This window comes from Phasianus colchicus, chromosome 18, assembly GCF_987193195.1.
Source record: "Phasianus colchicus chromosome 18, bPhaCol1.hap1.1, whole genome shotgun sequence".
NCBI lineage: Eukaryota > Metazoa > Chordata > Aves > Galliformes > Phasianidae > Phasianus > Phasianus colchicus.
The window spans coordinates 6,837,446-6,857,536 of record NC_143453.1 but is presented as its reverse complement, the minus strand read 5'-3'; the positions used below and the strand labels follow the sequence as shown (position 1 = coordinate 6,857,536).

The window sequence follows — 20,091 nt, the reverse complement described above, 5'->3', positions numbered from 1 at the left end:
TCACAAATTCTAAGTTTTCTTAAGGAAAATATCCTATTACCAAATTCTTGCAGCTACGACGGATCCGACAACAAAGTTTGTCCCTCTGTTTTAGAAGCTCTAACACACCCAGCAATTCAATTTTGCAGGAAAAATTCAGAATTAATTCAGAAGCACGTTCTGCTGCTTTCAGCCATCTCACCTACCCTGCCCTCTGCTACATGGATGCACAGTTGCTGCCGAGTCTGTCTCGCAGCCTTTATACGGAAACAGCACCGTGTCTCCAGACTCCATCTCTGGAACTTAGGTCAGCAGCTAAATTTAGCTTGCTTGCAAATATGCATCAATTCCATCGGTGCAATAAATCACCGCGGCGATCCCGACACGCCTTATAAGTAACACATTCAATACACCCTACAACGTTCCTCGCCGGCGCAGCGATGTTCGTTTTAGTTCAGAAAAGGTGAAGAAAGCAACACCAAGGGGCACACGGGGCTATTTGCAAAGTTCTGAAGCATTGCTCCTTATTGTCTGCCCAGAGCTGTGGCTCTCGGTGCTGCTGGAAAATTGCTTTGCTCGCAGCACAGCGCGAATCAGCTGCAGCATCAGAAGCAAACCTCAGGAGTGCATCTCCCCCGGGCATCCCACTAAAAGAATAAGCGCTTAAGACAGCTATAAATGAGACATTAGAACATGGAAAATAGGGTGGCACAGACTGCCTGCTGCCTCCACGGGGGCCTGAGCTGCTCCTAAGGGCAGAGCAGAGCCATCCCCGATGGACGCGGCCCGGCCAAGCAGACTCTAGGAAGTCACCCGGGGGATGCATTTGTTACAAACATTTCAATTTGCCAAAATCCTCGTGGCTAAATATATTCTGAATGAAGAAAAACCGGCTTACGGAGGTTTTAGAGAGATCAGCAATTTAAAGTCTCATTTTTGCAGCTTAACTGCTAAGTCACACAAAATACTCCAGGCAGGAGAGTTTGGGACTGTGGGCGTCCCAACTGCACAACTTTTCCAGGACATTTGTGTCCACCATATTTCTTGAAGCCTTTGGACTTCCCAGTGACCACTGGGCATGCGTTGGCAAGAGCAGCTCTAGCCATTGCACAAGTTTTATTTTTAAGGGATGCCTCAATGTCCACCCAAAGCAGGGCATAGTGGTTCTAAGGCTGCTGCTGGCTCACCCATCCCAGCTCAGCCTTCAGACCTCGGGAGCATGCAAGCAAATCCCTTTTATTCAGTCCTCGGCCAGAAAGGGGAGCTGTGGAATCACAGAGCAAAGCTTACATGAACAGTGTGTCCTGTTAGGTCTGTAGAATAACAGCTGGGAAAGGGAGAAATGTGAGAGCACATCAGTGATGCAGACAGAAGGAAAGGTGAATGCATGAGTTAAAGTAGGGGTGAGGAGCCCCCCAGTTTCAACACAGCTCTGCCCACTTCTGCATGGCCCCATCCCTGCATGTGAGTATTAGGCCACGGCATTATCCATAATTCATACTGCCTCTATGAATGATTTAACACACATTTCATAAAGCACATCTATTACTACGTACGCACACTCTCATGCATGTTATGTGTAGCATACAGATGTCACAGCCATCCGTTCCAACAGCTCCCTAGGAAAGGCACAGAATACCTGCTGCCCAGCTTTACACCCAGAGCTGATCTTTATATTAAATCCAAGCTCGGCTTTTTCCTCCTATATTTTTCTTCTCCATCCGGGATCTTTCAAGGGCCTGGACCTGCAGACACCCAAGGTGAGGGCGTGGGGCTGTGAGCACTGATGGAGCTGTGGGTGTCCCTATGCACTGCAGCCAATGGGACCGAATGGCTTTAGGGGTCCTCTCCAACTCAAACCATTCTATGATCACATAATATATTTTCCTTTTTCCTCATTACTTTTGCAATAAAAGACTGGTGGTCCCCACACCTAACCAAACTGTTGGGACACCAAATAACCACAAAGCAATTAGTTGCAACAGATGGGATTTTTCTTTGTTGCTATCTCCGCTACGCCAGATGACTGACTATGGGAGAGAGACAAGAAAGCAGAACACACACACACACAAAAAATAGCAATAATGAAAAAAGCAAGCTGTATTTTATTTACAACGCGGATATCCCAGGTCTGACACTTCCTATCATTCTGAATAGCAGGAAAAAAATCAGGCAGGCAGCAGGGAGTGAGCGGGGCTGTGAGCGTGGCCGCGTGCGGGGCTGGGCGCTGCGGGTCTCCGTGTCACACATCCCACAGCCCAGTCTTGTCCTCATTAGTCAACCAGTTTGGAAGCCTTTTGCCATCTCGTTCTGTTTCTCTCCCTGCTGTCTAGGATCAAGTTGGGCCAAAGGTGCTGGAAAAATCAGAGGTATAAGAAAGGCATCACACAGCGGTACACAGAAGCGAGATGTCCTTGCGCAGCGCGAGGCGTGGGATGATGTGGGCTCAGCAGCAGGTTTGCTCAATGGGCTGCAGGAACAGAACTCTCCCCCCTGTTCTGTACCACCCCAGGAGGGATCTCCTCTCAGTGTGATTGCCCTCATAGAGCATCTGGCCCTGTGGGATAACTGCCCCTTGTTTTTAAGTAACAGCATTACTCCGTTCCAAACCAGCACAGATTTCCTGTGCCCTGACATTTATTTTCCTTTATAAGGAAATCCCCAATTGCAGACTCTCAATACACCGAAGGTGCAGCTTCACCATCACGGTCCGACACGTCCTCAAGCACACTCATTTCTAACCTCTCCCTGTTTCTGTTTCACTGCTAAAATCCCAGCAGAGCTCACTTATTCACAGCTTTGCAGGTGGACGGCTTCCAACTGATGTCATTTCTCCTGTAATCACCCAGCCAAGTCCCAGCACAGGAAAGAAGAACCCAAGGACAACAATACCTGCTAGTTACACCATAATTAAACTGATACCGGATCACCCAGTGTGCAGAGAGGCAAAGAAGGACAGGTGAAAGCATGAAAAAGTACCATGCAGTCGCTCCTATGTTAGATCTGTTCATGAAAAGCATCTAAACTAGACGTGGCACTCATTTACTAATTGCACCAAGGGCTCCAGGAGAGCCATGACATAGCAAAGCCCCATCTCACACAGCAGTTCCACTGGCACCCGTCGGAATTCCGTCCCTGATACAACCACAGCTCTGCAGGATGGAGCCTTGCCCTGCAGCCCCCATCCCACTGACCCCTTTCCTCCCATTTTGTGCCCCCCCCATTGTCCCCCTCACCTTTCCGGGCACTGCTAGCCACTGCCTTCCCCTCTGCTTTCGTCTTCTCAAAGGTTTTCTTCGCATCGGCAACTTTGAGCACTTTCTCCTCCTCCTCTTCCTCCTCCTCCTCGCTCTTCCTCCCCTGCTCCTTCGGGCCCCCTCCTGTTGGCTCCTTCCCCCCCTGGCGGGCCGCAGGGCTGCAGGGCTCCAGCAGTGCCTCGCTCAGTGCTACGGTCTTGCTCATGCTCAGTGCCAGGCTCTCCTTACTGTGTGACCTGGCCGGTGGGGCTGGAGGTGACTTTTTCTGGCTGTACGACTCCAGCATCTCCATATCCACATCTGCTCCAAGCCATTCCTTGCTCTCTGGCACCTGGGTGCTATTCTGCCTTGTAAGCTTCCCAGCATCTCTCGTCGCCCGGCTCTTTGTGAGCTGCCCATCCTCTCCGTTCTGGCACGGTGCAAAGCCCAACACCTGCATGAATCCATCTCGGGGGCTGTGGGACAGCGGTGCCCCCGCCTCCTGCCTGCTCTGCAGGATGTAATCCATCAGCTCAAAGCTGTCTGATCTGGCGGGGACGCGGGGTTTGCCACCCTCCGTGGGGCAGCCCGGCGCTTTGCTCGCCACCCGCAGCTCCACGCTGCCCTCGGAGTACGAGCGGATCAGTGGGGCTCCCCGCAGCACATCAATCCGATGGAGCCTGGGGCTCGCCGTCACCCCATTCCCTGGGCAGCCCTCCTGTGATCCAAGCCCCTCATTCTCAGGTTCCCAGTCCTCCTCGGGGCCTTCTTCTGCCTCCTTCAGCAGCCGCCGATACTCGCTCTCCTCCAGCCTGTACACCACCGGCCTCACCGTGCGCCCGCTGCCGGCCCACCGCTGCCCCACCTGCATCTCATACACCTTCGGAGGGCTTTCTCCTTCCATCCCCACAGAGCTCATGGTGGGGCAGCGTGCCCGGATCGTGGCACCCAGGCCCTGCTGGAGAGGCTGTAGGCTGCACTCCTGGCTTGCTACTGCCGAACCTCCCCGGGACGTGGCGCAGTCTGTGCCTCGTGCCTGGCTTGTGTCATCCCGTAAATATCCACAGGACTGCCAGGTGGAGGCTGCCATGCTCAGCGCCTCGCTTCCACCAGGGCTCACTGCCTTCTCCTTGCTCAGTGCTGGTGTTGGGGGGGCTTCTCAACCTCGTGGCTGTCCGCTGGCATGGCACAGCTCCTAGCGCCGGGCCTGGGGTCGCTCCCTGCGCAGTGCCCATCACCGCACCACGTGCTGCCCCATGGTGCTTTATGGGCAGCGCTCCTTTTGCATCCTCCTCCAGGCTCTCTCCTCCTTTCCCCAGCAGTCACAGCTCCTTGCTCCCCTCTGCTCTCAGTGATTCAGGGTCAGGCCCAACGTCAGGGCAGGGTCACCCTTTAGCAGGAGCGCTGGGCTCACCCTGTAGCTGCCGCCAGCCTGCCGCTTGCTGGGACGCAGCAGTGCTGGCACAGGGCCCCCAGGAGGGCCGGGCCGGCTGCAGTGAACGCAGGGACGGCTCAGTGCTAAGGGAGTTTCTGTGGCATCACTAACGGCAGCCACGCTCAGAAACAAGTTTCCTATAGGAGACTCCAAGGCATAACTTAGCAAAAATCCCTACGGATGTGCTGGGTGCTTCTCTAAACAGTGCTGTGAGCTCAAAAGTTCTTCCCTTCAGATGTGGCCACCGTTGCCAAGCGGGCTCCAGGAGCTCGGCCACGGGGGGAGCGGGTGCCTGGCACTGGGCTCCATCCCAGCGCTTCCCCAGCGCTTTGCCTTTTATGGTGCACTGCTGCCCTGGGGCGGGATCCCAACGCGGGATGCAGAAAAACTCCCAAATTGGCCCAAAGGGCATTGAGCCGGTGCTGCGCTCCCACTCCTTACAACCCTTCACAGGGATATGGCAGAGCATGTTTCCCCCCACCATGTCAAAACCAAACTCATTATTTTCTCTCTCCTGCAGATAAGAGTCCTCTCCCTGAGCTTTAGGCTCACCTCCAGCCCATGGGAGATGCTCAATGGAGGCACAGCACTGCTACCCAGCTCCTCCTGCAGAGGCAGGGGAAGAGGCTAGAAATCTCAGGTCCCACATAAGGATGCGCTGGGGCAGAACACACTGAGAAGTCTCAGCCTCGTGACCGCCGAGTCCTCACGTCACTGCAGATGTGGCTTTGCCATAGCAACATCCCAACAGGATGCAGCACTGACCACACGAGCATGGCGCTGCCAAAAGTGACGCTTAATCAGAAGAGGAACAAACCTCACCTCCACTCCCAGTGCCTCCACAGTGCACAACTTTGTGCGTGCAAAGGACTGCCGTGGAGATGCCACGAGCCCAGGGCTTTCTTCCCCCCCCCCCCCCCCCCAGTGAGCTCTGTGACACACATCAGCACCTCACCCAGCACGCAACTTCCAGCCTGCAGCAAACGTGATGCAGAAAACCTCCCCAAAGCACCCATTTCTGGTGGGGGTTAAAGACTTATTGAGGCACTCAGCACAGTGCACCAAAGTCAGAGAGCATCTCCAGCCCTGTGCTTTGCTTCCCTGCCAAGGTAAACACTGACATGTTCCTCCTGATGCAGCTCCCAGAGCGAGAACAGCACCCGGCTCCTCGCAGGCGTGCGGCACCGCTCTCTGTTTGCCTTTAAAGGCAAAAACGCAGTGGGTGCTGGGGAAGGACTGCTGGCGTGGAGCGGGGTGGAGGTTTTCCTCTTGGGGGGACCTCAGGGCAGCTCCTCGCACCCGGCCCAGCAGCTCTGAAAAGAGAAATTCCTACCTTTCATCCCTTTTTTCTCCTTAAAAACCCACAGTCGTGCCCATGCCACGGCTCAGGTGTGCTCATAACACTGCACCCTCGCAGCAGGGCAGGGAGAACGCACCCAGCACAGTGAGGATACAGCCCAACCCATCCTTTCTCCACCTCCAAAAACGCCGCAAAGCTTATTTGTAAAAGGAAAAAAAAAAAAGAGTTTATTTTTCTCACAAGAAGGACATACAATATACAGTACATTTGTACAAACAAAAGTAAAAAAAAAAAGTGCATTATGCATCCCCTACCGTCAACGCACAGTACAAAAGATACGGCTGATTTAAATATAAAACCAGACTTCAGAAATACTATGGAATAAAAAGAACGTTGTTATGAGAGAGGACAGCGATGCACTGGACACAGCACAGCGCCCACCCCTCCCACAGCTGCTGAGCCAACCCAATGGGGATCAGGTGGGAGAACGGGGCCCCATTTGGGGTCTTCCATTGGGATGGGGTTGGGTTGCTGCAAGAGTTGGCTGAGCACCCCCTGGGCAGCAATGAAATGGGGAAGGGGTGAGCGGGGCTGGAGGAAGGAAGTGGCAGCCTCCTCTGCCACCAGATACACCAAAAGCACCAAGAAATGAACAGCAAACAGCAGAGTTGAACAGCTCAGCGTAAATACACAGTATTTGTAAACTAGTCTTAAGGCACTCCATTGTAAAAGAACGATTACGATACGTGGAAAACAAAAGCAAACCATCTATCTTCTCATGCAAATACATCCAAGCCTGTGAGCATCACGGATTTGGCTACAAACCCCCCCCCAGGATGGCACACCGCACCTGTTCTGATGGCAGTGCCATTGGTGGCACCACCAAGCTCTTGGTGATGGCAGTGGGCATCAGCATCTGTATGAGCCCCGTGTTCTCCCAAGCCCCAAAGGAGGCAGAGCCTCATGCGTCTCCCTCCAGGGCCCCACGTGTAGGAGCTCTGCTTCAAATGATGGTTTGTGGGAGAAATAGAAAAAATGCCCTTAAAATGCATAGGGAATTTAAGACCCTTTAAAAAGGGATATTTATTTACTGATTCCCAGTCCCTACAACTCACACTGCTGGTATAAATAAGTACAGTTTTGAAAAAAGGTAATTCTGGGCATGTAGGAAAGCAAAGCACACAGCTTCCTTTCTCAAGCCATTGAGGTTTTGATGAACGTGGGCTGAGAATGACAGTTCACAGTCCTGCTTTTCCCTCACCTCAAGGAGAGGATCGTTAAGAATGGCTTTGATAGGGCTCTATAGGGATTTTAGAGGCTTGGGGCTCACTCTCAACATGGGAGTTCCAAGAGCATCTGTTTGCCATCTCTGCCCTGTGAGCTCTGGTCTGACCCCAGCCTGCTCCACACTGTGAAGGGAATGCAGGCAGCCAGGCTGGCAGGAGCTGCCCTTCCCCGCCAGGTAGGGAATAACTTCATTGTCCTGTGTGCCACCAGCAGCCCAAAAAGGGTCCCCACAACACCAACACAGCATCACACATTGAGACTCACTACGGTGCACGGCCACTCACTGGTTGGTCATCATCACTGGGACATCACAAACCAAGACAACAGCAAAAAACACCCAAAGGGCACAGCACCTCTCCACCTGAGCACGATGAACCTTCCACAGCAACACAACCTGGATGCACTCCATCACCAACAGGAGACAACGACGATTCACGTGGTCATGCAGCAAAGGTCAACGCCAATGGATCACAGTCGGTACGAACACAGCTTCACACTCCTTCACTTGACGTTACAGCAAGAGCACACAGTGCAGGACAGCCCAGCACTGCTCCTCCAGGAGATCACAGCTAACAGTAAGGGAACACCTTCAGATAACAGTCAATATGGTGGGAAAAGCCTTCAAAAACCCAAACAAACCACAATTAAAAGTCGGCAGGAACAGAGGTAGTGTTCGTGTCACCGCTTTAAAGGTTTTCCCACAATTGCTTGTTTTAGCAGGAGACATTTCAGTAAAAAAAAGTCATGACTAATTGTTTTGCTGAGACTCTCAATTCAGCATTTTATATATATAGATAGACAAATAGATGGAAGCATCTATCCATATACAAACATTATACTTGGCAAACAGTATGAGAGACAGCATCCTGCAGGACAACAGGCGATTCACACACACGGTCCTCTTCTAAGCCATGCAAAACATTTTATTTTCCCTTGTGCCATCCATGACCCATTACTTTTCTTTTTTCTCCCCACTTAAGAGTACAAGGAGGGGAAGAAGAGGTGGCATCAGATGATGGTGCAAGTCAGATGATTGGTGCAATGAATAAATGCCTTAGAAAAATAACAAAGAAAAAAAACCCAAAACAAATATCCAGCCCCCTATACCCCTAACAGAAGGCATCAACTTTTGCCAAGCCAAAGTGGAGTCTTCATGTTCCCAAGTGCCGGCTTGGCTGACATCTTGGAGCCAACATCTGCACCCCTTGGGGCAGAGGGTGGCTCACAGAGCCCGGAAGACTCGCTGGAAACGGCCTCCTTGGAGCCCGTGATGGTCGACACATCCATGTCACTGGACAGGTCCTCGGAAGACAGGTTAAGACACCCCAGCTTGGCAAGAGAATTGGACCTCTTCAAAGGGGAAGAGACAGTCAAGCCGGCCAGCCGCAGCCGGGTCTCGATCTCCTGAGTCCGCTGCTTCACCAGGCCAGGTTTGCCACGCACACTGTGGATGCTGTCACTGCTGGAGCTGCGCGTCAGATTGGAGCTACGGGAGGATGAGGGGGTGTAACAGATGGTCTTCAGGAAGTCCTTGGTGAAGCTGCTGGTGTGTTCCAGCCTGCACACCATGGGGGTGGAGGTTTTCTGAGAGGTCCCTCCCTCCAGCACGCGTTTGACCTCCAGCTTCTCCAGGTCGCTTTCAGCATCTCCAGGTACGGGTGGTGAAGGCCTCAGGAGGGGCACGAGGCCAGGATGTGGAACCAGCTCCTCACCTTCCTCTGCAATGCTGGGCTCTGCCCTGCCCAGGGCGCTCTCTCGGAGCAGCACTGAGGTGTCTGAGGGCAGGCTCCTCAGCCGCTCCAGTTCTTTGGTGTGCTTCCTGACCAAGCCCGCCTTCTGCAACTGAATAAGGGACTCCTGATGCTGCATCAAGTAACTGTTAGCACTTGGCTTTTCTAAGTCTTTACTGAACAACAAGTACTTCAGGTCCTTGGTAGGTTTGCTATCTTTTCTGATCAGAGACTCTTCTTTCACCACTTCCGTGCTAAGCAGGCTCTTGTCACAGTGTGAGTTTCTCCTAGGCTGCAGTGTTCTGACAGGAATTTCTGGTGCATCTTTTCCTTTCTCTGAAAAGCCACACTGATGAGCAACCATTGATTTACAAGCACCAGCTTCCAAAACACCACCTCCAGGTGACAGAGGAAGCAGTGCCTCACTATTTCTAGTCCCAATTCCCTCCTCCATGCGTGTCCTGCTGGGCAGGTGCTCCCCCAACGGGGGGAGGTGGGAGAGGAGGGCTGGCTGCGTACAGATAGTGGAGCTGCGGTGTGCAGAGCTGGAGTTCAGCTTTTCACACTGTTCCCCAAAGGAGTCCGGAGCCAGGCTGCCCGAGGAGTACATGCAGTCAGCACAGGACTGGTAGGAAGGCTTGACTTTACTGAGGATCCCAAACACAGCGTCATGCTGCAAGAAAGAAAACAAGGACAAATCAATGGGCACAGAACAGTGAGAGGCAAAGGTCATGAGATCTATGCAGCTTTGGAAGGCAGCCCACTGCCCTGTCTCTTCATGCCCTGCAGCAGGAACAATAACTCCCAGTGGAAGGACACCTACCGTCTCAAGTGATGGTCATGCAAGCAAGCTGCCCAGAGCAGTTTATAGTGCACTCATGTGTGTGCTCTCTCTGTCTGGCATCTATATCCATAGCTTAGGCAAGCAAAGCCATGTTCAGAAGCACTTTGAAAAGGAAGAAGCTCATCATGGAATGGAAGGCTTTATCCAAGTCAAATGAAACTGTGCTATGAAGATGAGTAGTCCGCTTGCAGTAGTCAGCCATGCTAATCACCTACACATCAGATCCATACGCACCTCAAAATCCTCTGGGCAACTCCTTTTGCTGTTGTTGTTATTCAAGTTCTCCCTATTAAGCCTGCTCTCCTCCTTGTGCATAGACAACCGCCGCTTCCACTTCTCCACTGGGTTTTCCTCCCTGATACCATCCTCCCCTGGATCCACGGCACCCAGCACCATCCTCGCCTTCCGAGGGCTGAAGTCTCGTTTCTTCTTCACCTCCTTCTCACAGAAGCTGCTCAGCTCTGCCAGTGGCTCTGCTGGCTCCAGGCCTTTGGCCATCTCCAGAGGCACAGTTGGAGGCTGCCTCGCCAGCGAGGCCGCACGCTCTGTGAGTGCATCCCGTTCCAGCTGCTCCACGTGGCAAAAGCTCCCCCTGTCCCCAGGCACCTTGTTCTCCAGCAGTGTGTCCGAGAGGCGGCGGAAGCAGTAATTGAAGCCAATGGGCAGCTCTGTGCCAGCTCGGTTGTCCAGGTATGCTGACTGTGATGGCGTGTCCAGGTCAGCCAGCCGATTTTCAAGGTCGATGTCCAAGCTCTCAAGTAAGAAGTCACCTGACCCTGCAGTACCATCTGTGCTCTGGGGGAGGTTGCTCTCTGCCTGCTGCTTCCACAGCTTGTTGTGACGTTGCTTGCTGGAGGAAGGACAGAGATACAAGTGAGCAGAGTGGAGCAGCTGATGATGGCTGCAGCACAAGCTGAAAGTGCTCAGCTCCAGGAGCATCCCTCCCTCTCTATGCACGTAGCAGATTCACAACTCAGAACAGACTGATTGGCAGGTCCAGCCCCATGCTCCACCTAAGCAAAGCCATCCTGAGCAGAAGAGTTTGCCCACCGCACTTCCACCAGCATCTCTTTGGCCCAGCAGACTCATAGCAGGGCCCTGCACTGCAAACGTGATGAGAACAGAGATTTCTGCCAGCATAAAACGCTCTGAACCAACATCTCTGCACGTTTCATGGCACAGCTTCTTCTGAAACAGAGTGGAAAATTTTCCCTCTCTACCTCAGCTACAGCAGAGGCCAAGTGGAGTGTGAAGCATGCAGAAACCCTTATTAGACACTACAGCCTTTGCAACGACAAAGCCTCATGATTGGCATGGTCACCCAGAACGCCTCCAACACTGCCCAACCTCAGTTCTGCCTCATAAAACAAGAACAATGTTTTGCTGAACAGTTTGGCTGCTGAGAAACACCAACACAAGCACAGTGAAACCCTCAATGAATTACTCCAGAACTGAAGACAGCTAATTTCCATCTGGGGTGGGCTGGCAGAGAAAAAGTTTAGAAAAGTGCAGTTAGCCCAGGCTCCTGCTTCTGCCTTTCCAAAGAGCCCCTTTGCATGGCGGTGCGGCCTTCAGACTGCAGCACCACACATGCTGTCACTGTCTTTGCCTTGTTCATTGGCAGAAGGGTTGATTGCCTGAACAGAAATCCTTGAAACTCAGTATTTTGTGATAAACTGAAATTCTAAACGCGTTGCCTACAATGAGGTCCTTTGATTTCCCGCACATCACCTTTCCATTCATTCTGTCACCTTACCTTGCATCTAAAATGCCTTCATACTCCAGAAGCTGTCTCATGAAGCCTGCATTTGGCCTTGCAATGCTGCGTTTCTGCTTCACGTAATTATAGGCCTTTTCCAGTGACCAGCCAAACTCCTTCATTGCATAAGCTATCACAGTGGACGCAGACCGGCTCACGCCCATCTTGCAGTGCACCAGGCACTTGGAGTGATTCTTCCTGCAGAAAGATCAAGAAAACAGCTCTCTAATCTTTCTGCTTATCATATATGTTGTTAACATTATAAATGGTGGAAGGGCAGTATTTTGTCCTGCTAACCACTCTAACACCACAGCGTAGGTCATTAATGTTTAGTTAATGTTGACTAAGGTGCCCACGAGAAGAATTCTTCTCCAGAAAAGGCAGGAGGTGGGAAGGCCAGCCTCAGCCATGCTGTCACATCAGAGGCCATGAAGCCTCCCACCCACTTGCCCAATGCTTTGGGCACAGGGATAAGCAGGAGCAACCTGCGTGTGACAGCAGCAGGGTGTGATGGGCTCCGTGACCATCTCTTGGGTTCATCCAACAAGGACACACATTGGAATATTTCCAGAACATCTCAAGTAGAGGAAATGTTCTCGTTTCCTTTTAGAAGCAAAACAAAATAATTACTATTATTTTAAAAAACCCATGGGTTAGAAATGGGTTAAAACCAGCACAGGAAGACACAAAGTACACGGAAGCTCCAGGGACACAGAACTCCTGGCAGAAGATGTAAAGCAAAGCCCAGCTGCCACCTCCAGCCGCAGAGCTGGCTGGAGCACGTGGGGCAGTGTCACCTCCTCCAGACATCAGGCAGATTCTGCTGTGGCTTGGATTGGATGCACTCTGCTTAGATGCACTCTCACGTCAAGCCACGTCCCCCAGCCCACTTACTTGGCCTTGTTTATGAAATGATATGCCTCATTCCAGTGAGCCAGGAGGTCAGTCGTCTCCTCGTCATACACCCGGATGTTGTGATAAGCAAACAAGCCAGGAAAAAAGTTATCTATTTCCCTGGTCACGTTCAAAATGTAGTCAATGCTGTGGAGAATGAAAAGAAAAATAAGAGTTGAAATGCCATGGTCATGAAAAGGAAACTGATGCACATTGTGAATCTCCTGATTCCTGCCAAACATTACAGCAGGGTTTACAGTGTACCTAGGGAGAATGAAGGCCCATATCGATTTACTACTTCATATCATTCAGATAAATCAAGGCTGCAGGATATTTGTTTCAGTTCGCCCAACTTTGACTTCTATGCACTGCATGTCAAGATGCCTTCATCATAGATCAGAAGCATTGACATGCTGGTTGATCCACTTGCTCAAAGATGTTCAGATATCTGTTCCCAAGGACTCCAAATTAAACATTTTTAGTCATGCTGTTGAGCAATAATTTTCAGTTTCTCACATCAGAGGAGGTTCATGCCTTGGGAAAACAGCAAATGTTATATGTAAAATTCCCACTCATCTAAAAAGCCTGAAAATAAATCAAGCCAAGAAGTGGTGTGGTGATGACAGTGTGGTGAAAGACAGCCCTGCAGCTGCCTGTCTGGGCAGGTGAGGTGGGGATTGCTCATCCACAGGAAATTCTGCTCCATTTAGATGGAGTTTTTCCTGAACACTGCACTGTAATATTTGCTCTTCTGCAGACTGCAGGAATTTACACCTGACACAACAGCATATATGTCTGCTTCATGCTTGGCTGTTACACACCAGGAGGGTGGTTAAGAGGTCTTGAAGTTTTGTTATTTCCACTTTGTATGTGAATATGTGATGGAAACAAGATAGGAAAGCTTTCCTGACCAAAGCCTTCATGATCAGTTACCCACATTGCTGGGAACTCTTCCCTACCATCTACAAATGCCACATGGCATCTCAAGAGACCTCAGTGTAAAAGTCAAATGACTCAGAGCCTGGAAGGTACAGTACTCACCCCGAGCCCTGCAGCTCCTCCAGGTTAGAAGCGTTCCACTCTGACCCCTGCAACAGTCACATAGATAAAAACATCTTTCAAAGGAGCTTCCCCATTTCTAAGATTCTGAACTGCCCCAGTCTCAGCACTACTCCTCAGCTGCCAACTGAAACGTTGCTAATGGTTTCTAAAGGGCACAATTAGTACCACTAGCTTCAGAGTGTTACGAAGAACTACAAGATGCTGCCTGAATCATTCTAGCAGCCAGACCAGGCTCATCCTAACAGCCTCAGATTCAGGAATAAGGAAGTTCATAGTCTCTCTGAAATCAGAGGAAGCATGGACAAAAAAGACATGAGGGCTGTACAGGAAGAAATCCTGTAGGATGCAAGAGTCAGGGGTAAGTTCAATCCCAAATCACTGTGCTCTGGCCATTCTGGATTTTTAACCACTGTGATTAGCAGTATATGTATACATGGGAAGTGCGAGGCAAATCCTGCAAGTTCTAGAGGTGGCTACACTGGATCTCACTGTATCCACATAACAGAAAGCTAAATAGGGTTTAAAAAGCAGGATTTGCCCTCAGACATCAACACTTCCTCTGACTCTCTCCAGGAAAAAAAAACTAAAAGTGACCCCAGCATAACAGGCACAAATGTGCTCATCTCAAGCAAGTCTTTGTTCCAGATGGCAGCGTCTGGTTTTGCCTGGAGTTCCATCTAGTGGCAAAATATTACATAGAACACACATCCTTCTTTGCTTCTGCTTAAAGTTGAAGGGCACAGCACCTTCAGCCTTCTTCTTCATACAGCTTTGGCCACGCTCACAAAACTTGATACCAAATACAGATCCCCCACAGCCCAGTGACCCATCAGGTTGCTCCCACTGAGCCGTCAGCTCTGCTAGAGCTCCTAACAGGGCAACTCACCAGATACAAGTGATCAAAAATCAGAGAGGGTTTGTCCATCTGACCCAGGATAAGCAGCATTTCATTGTCTATGAATTCCTTGAATTCTTTCAAGTTGCAATTCATGTGTTTTTCCAGCTCATTCCGGATCTGCAGAGCAGAAAACAAAGGATGCCACCTAGAATCATCTCTGTTCAATAGAAACATTTACTGGCACTCTTTCACAAAACACTTTTTATGTACTTCATTAAAGACAGCAGGAGGGATTCAGCCTTTTGGAGACAAAGAATCTCACTACGTGGCATCTTAGGCCCCCATATTTGAGATCTGTGAAGAAGACTTCAGATAACATCCAAGTAAAACACACATATATCATGCACATCCTTCCAAAAAATAACTTGAGATGAACAAGACCCGGGAGAGCAACTAACAAACATGAAACTCAAAACCCAAACCTACACAGAACTATTATCATTTGCTCTGAGTACATCTGCACAGTGTCCCTGTGGGACAGATCCAAACTAGTTTTAGCCTTGACTTGTGACTCTTCATCCATAGACACACCAGCAAGGTCTCGCCAGTAAGCCTCTCTGACATTGTTCAGGAACAAAGAAAACAAAATCTTAAAGTGAAGCCAACAAGGAGAAAGGAAAACACTGCTTCTTAGCACACTCTGTGTCCAAGAACAAGTGAAGATCAGCATGGTCCTCTAAAACAGCCGTGTATACTCACAGCTGGGAGTATACTAACTGCATCTTTTGAGAGAGCTATCTTTGCTTATACAACTGTGAGGAATAAGTGGCTCCAAATTCACTGCTTGGACATGCCCACAAGTGCTGCAAGTTGTAATGAAGTATCACCTCTGATGCCACTCTTGCTTGTTACTAAGGTCTTGAAAAATGCGCTCTAATATTGGTATTACTTTGTTTTATAACTAGAGAAACAGACCTGCAGCAAAGCCAAAGAGGAGAACCTTTGAGGATCAGTTAGCAGTACACTCAAAAGTCAGCGGCACCTCATCATACAATGTCTCTTTGTCAGTATAACATTGTCTGGAAAAGGAGTTCAGCAGGAAGAATAAAGGAACAGAAGTTTTTCTATTTACCTCCTTTGAAGTCACATTTTCCAGGTCTTTGCTCATCATGATGCTCCGGAGCTTGGCTTTAATCAGGCGTTCTGTCCGTTCCCTTTCAGTTGGCCTGAAAAGGAAAAGGGAGAGGATGTCTCCAAACCAGCAGTAAACACTCCTGAGACAACGCAAATTGGACAGCACAGAGCGCTGGTGGGAAGGACTTGCATTGAAAGCATCTTGACCAGGAAAACAGAAGAAAAACATTTGAAGGCATTTTAAGTAGAGAAAGGAAATTAACTGCCAGAGGAACAAAAGAAACAAAAAAGGGGATTTCTCTTGTGAACCAAGTCAACTTTTCATAATAAAACTGAGAACTGACTTGTCAACAAACAGAGCTGGAGAGTCGGGGCGGGTGGACTCCAGGTCCTGCATGGCATTCCACTCATTGATGCAGCTCTGGTCAGAGCTGATGCAGCTTTCATAGTACGTGGCCCAGACCAAGGCCATCCCACCTGGGAAGTAGTTGTACCTTCTTGCAACCTCACAGGCTTTATGGAGGATTTGTAGAGCAGACCTGCAGGATTGGGATCAAAATTGTGCAGGCATAAGTACACGTAAATCGGGATTAAGAGATTTTCATAGAAGACTTTTGGCACTGTGTTACAGTCACTTTTTGAGAGCTGCAGCTTTATCGTATCAGAGTTCAGAGGAGCATCTTGGAAGCTTTCTCAAGAGCCCATCAGAGATGGAAGCTCAGATCTTCTCCTCATCAACTGGCAAGCACGAGGCACAGCCACTCCAGGACCTAATCATTAGCTAACTTGTAAAGCCAGACCAAAGAAAAACAAAGAACATGGACAATTTTCAAACCACCTTCAGCAAGGAGTCAAATACATATTTACAGCATTCTTGGCCCCAACATGCTCCAGGGACAGGACCCAGATTGGGTCATTTGTTTTTGTAAATCTTAGCATTACTTTTTCTTTCCTCCCTTCCCTCCTCCATTTTTTCTTTTTTTTTCTTTTTATTTTTTTAAGGCCCTACTCTGCTCTGAAGATGTCATTGTAGTGAACATATTAACCACATCTAAGGCTGCCAACAGGAGGGGCTGAATTCAAAAAAATGACAGGACCAAATTTTGTTTGTTTCTGTACCAAACCATCCCTAACACATTACCATTCTCGACACCTTTATCTTGTCTCTACCAACTATCACAAGCACAGGAGTTTCCTGAAGCTCCACAAAAAACTCAGTGAGAAGCATTTGCTCTGTTTGGGGCAGGATAAAGCCTCTTCAAGAAGGCATTTGCTGGCACAGCTGCTGCTGATTCAATCATCTCTGCTTCAGCATTTTGGAATCCCTGCACATGGGAGGGGTGACAGGAGCTGAAAGGTGAGCATGATTGCAGAGTGGCGCAGAAAGTTTCCATGCAGGAGGAGCCCCAGCCTGGCCCCAGGAATGGGGCAGAGTTGGAAATGCCATCAGTTTGGCAACGGGTCATAAGACTCCCTCGTACTAGGGAGGTTATGCATGGAGAGGAAAGACCGGGTTTGCACCCTGATGAATTCACACTGGGCTTTCATGTCTATACATCTCATCAGTGCAATTTCCCATTGCCCTCATGTCCCAGAGCACACAGCTGCAGCAGAAGATGCTGGTTTTGGATCAGTGCTCCCAGAGCCCCTTTATAGCACTGCTATCAGCTGACACAGGGAAGCGACATCTCTGCTGCAGCTCGCTAAATATCAGTTATGGAAAATGCTAAAATGCAGTTTGTTTGTTGTTAATTTATTCACAGAAATTACAGCCTCTTTCTCAATAAAGCTAATTGGTACACATACCACATGGCTTGCACTGACACTGGCTTGAAGATGTGCATTCTCCCAGCAGTGCTCACACTGAAGCCACTAAGAGAGAGGGGAAAAAAACAGTCACAAACTGCTCTTCTCTGCACCTCAGGCTGCTGCAAAGTAGCTCTAGGAGCACCCACAATCAAAAGGAATAAGGGATGAGATTTTCCATCACCAATTTTCCATTATCCTCCCAAAAAAAAGCAACAAGTGGACACCTGCCATACAGCACCAGGAATGGGAGTTCCACCCCTGGAGCTCCCTGAATTAAAGGACTGCAGCCATGAATCTGAAATTGGGACTTAATTTGTATGGTGACAGCATCTCTTCCACAACAGCCCCAGAAGGGAAGGCCATTCATCTATCCTTTCAATGGGGTTTCTTACCCATCGCCATCAAGATGGATCTTAGTATCACTCCACAGACGAAGAACCATTCCTATGGTGCAGCTTTTACTGGAAGAGAAACGTTCTGGATATTAAATATAGGCCACAATGCAGTCATACCAATATCCTCAATTATTAATAGTCTTTGATTTTTAAAATTCTCTAGCCTTGCTTTAGTAATTCCTCAGATCATCTTCAGCTATTTAATGTGCAGCACATAAGGAGATGGACAACTGAAGTGGAAAGGTCTTCTCTGATACCAACTGGAGAACCAACAGCACAGAATCAAGAGTCAGAACCACCACAGCTGCCAGAATGCACTGTAGTATTTGTCTCACCACCTCTCCTCCTCTCATCCTCATAAGCTCAGTGCAAGGAAGAACCCTAACAGGACAGAAGAGCAGGATATAATCTCTGAAAGCAGAGATTCAGATTCAGCTTTCAGCAAGTGCTGGAAGGTGCTTTCCTTTCTGCCCTTTGCAGAGAGGATCCAGGGAGCCTTTCAAAAGTTTGTGTGCTTGGTTCTCACTTCATCACTTTGGCTGATAGAAAAGAAAAAAAGCATTTTATGGGTGTACCTAACCCAGAAGAACACTTCCATTTCAAAGATGCAATTTGGCAAGAAAACTGTACTATAATGGAGGGCCAGCAACTTTCAACCACTAAATAATTCAATTGCTGAGATATTAAAGTTTTAAAGGAAATCAGGATGCATGCAACAACCAGTAGCAAAGAATTCAGGATTTTTTTTTATTCTATTATTTTTAAAGCCTTCAGCCACTGTCTACAGTGAATCAAAGACTCTTACAAAGGCCAGTTTGAACTCACACATAGACAGACAATGTACACTCTAGAGCTCTGTGAGAAAAAAAAAAAGTTTCTTATTAAACACACATACAAGGAATAAAGCCCACAGAAGCCCAACTCTCAGCAGCCAGCACACTCACAGCTGAGAAGTGCCATTTCAGCCCCAACATGGAGCCTTGGAGTCCCTCAATGAGTCATTAACAGCCAACAGACTTCTTTATGCATGACACTTTTCCTTAATTAATAAATCCCTCAGTTTTCAGAGGCAACTGAATGAACCAGCAGAACCTTGCAGTTAGGATGGATTTTCCATCTCTCCTCTTGTTTCACACCAATCACCTCCAGGAGGAAGTCATTGGATGGTCACATTAGATTTGGAGAGGACAAGACCAATGCTCCCTGCTGTTGCAAATGTACCAGGAGGGAATGTAACACTCAAATTTCTTCCCTAACTCTAACAGTGGTAATTAAGAGCAGACACAAAAGCAGCACCAAAGTCAATAATCTCCTTAGGAAGGCACTGTAGGAGTTCACCAACAGGACTCAGAGCAGTGCAAAAGCTCTCCCTTCCCACTTCAATCCACAGAGGTTTAACCAGACAAAAACATAAAGCCCCATCAGCCGTATCAGCTCAGCATGGCAGCATGCTCAATCTACCAGGGAACAGAAACAAGTCTGGAAGTCTGCCTTCTAAGTCTAACTCTGCCAAAGCAGCCTCACCTCTGCCAGCCAAGAGCTGTTCTTAGTTTCCTCACCTATAACTGGAATTATGTGAGAAGGTCTACAGCAATGTTTTATTTTCATTTCAAAACATTCTGCGCTCTTATCAGTTAGACAAAAGGAACAGCTCATTACTAACACATTTGTTTGTTGGTTTTGGAGGTACTTTTGCACTATTGTTGTTGATGCTATTTGGCAACTAACCTACCTGAAACAGCTCCATTGCATCACACCACGAACAGACTTGAAGTCTGATGGAGCAAATAAGTTCCAGTTTAGGAAACATTTCCACAGAAGCATTTTGTTGTGAGGAGACAGCAAGCTACCACAAATGAGGTAGATACCACAGCCCTCCAAATGGATTACAAGTGAATGCTTTGCCCACAGCTGCATAGAGTGCCTAGAGATTCTAGGGAGACTGAAAGTTCTCTGGAACAAAAAGCGCTCTCACAACGGTCAGAAGAATTAACAACTATGTCTCTTCTTTTGCTAGAGTACATGAAAATTAACTGCTTGGGGACAGTTGTTGACAAGCTTTCCAGAGAACCCAGCCTGCCTGATCTCCAAGCCTAGCTTTGCCCTAGACATACCTCTCCTTGCTGGAAAAATCCACACCCAGCAAAATATTCTCTTCCGTGTCCTGCCTCCCGTTGCTGTACACAACCACCATGTACCGGACTCTGTCTGTCCATACGCTTTCCAAACGGACAGCCTAGGAACAACAACAACAAAAAAAGACATCAAGCTCTGCAAAACAGCTTTTGGATAATCTGTACTTCCATTGCTGACTAATATTTTAGAGGTGTAATTGTGCCTCAAAGCTTTATTTAGCTGCAGGATGAAAGACACTGGGAGAGGTAGTCCC

At 48.9% G+C, this 20,091-nt stretch overlaps 2 protein-coding genes across 7 annotated transcripts in view; both read right to left on the bottom strand.

Annotated features, from left to right (window-relative positions):
- The window catches only part of CORO1C (coronin 1C), a 39,707-nt gene extending 35,387 nt beyond the window's left edge, over positions 1–4,320 (bottom strand). Inside the window, exon 1 of the mRNA XM_031592469.2 lies at positions 3,216–4,320. Within this exon, the coding sequence (XP_031448329.2) occupies positions 3,216–4,305 (1,090 nt within the window). The 5' untranslated portion in view covers positions 4,306–4,320. The remainder of the gene's footprint in view (positions 1–3,215) is intronic.
- Positions 4,321–6,166: 1,846 nt separating this feature from the next.
- SSH1 (slingshot protein phosphatase 1) overlaps positions 6,167–20,091 on the bottom strand; it is a 28,754-nt gene continuing 14,829 nt past the window's right edge. For 4 of the 6 annotated variants that reach the window (XM_031592467.2, XM_090121015.1, XM_090121016.1 and 1 more), the window contains 11 exons: positions 19,817–19,938; positions 17,700–17,768; positions 17,305–17,370; positions 15,843–16,037; positions 15,497–15,590; positions 14,413–14,541; positions 13,506–13,552; positions 12,465–12,611; positions 11,568–11,768; positions 10,046–10,661; positions 6,168–9,640 (listed from right to left, as the gene is read on the bottom strand). In XM_031592467.2, the coding sequence (XP_031448327.2) occupies positions 8,360–9,640; positions 10,046–10,661; positions 11,568–11,768; positions 12,465–12,611; positions 13,506–13,552; positions 14,413–14,541; positions 15,497–15,590; positions 15,843–16,037; positions 17,305–17,370; positions 17,700–17,768; positions 19,817–19,938 (2,967 nt within the window). In that variant the 3' untranslated portion in view covers positions 6,168–8,359. Of the gene's footprint in view, positions 9,641–10,045; positions 10,662–11,567; positions 11,769–12,464; positions 12,612–13,505; positions 13,553–14,412; positions 14,542–15,496; positions 15,591–15,842; positions 16,038–17,304; positions 17,371–17,699; positions 17,769–19,816; positions 19,939–20,091 lie in introns of all 6 variants that reach the window. The other 2 variants (XM_090121019.1, XM_090121014.1) reach the window with 1 other exon arrangement.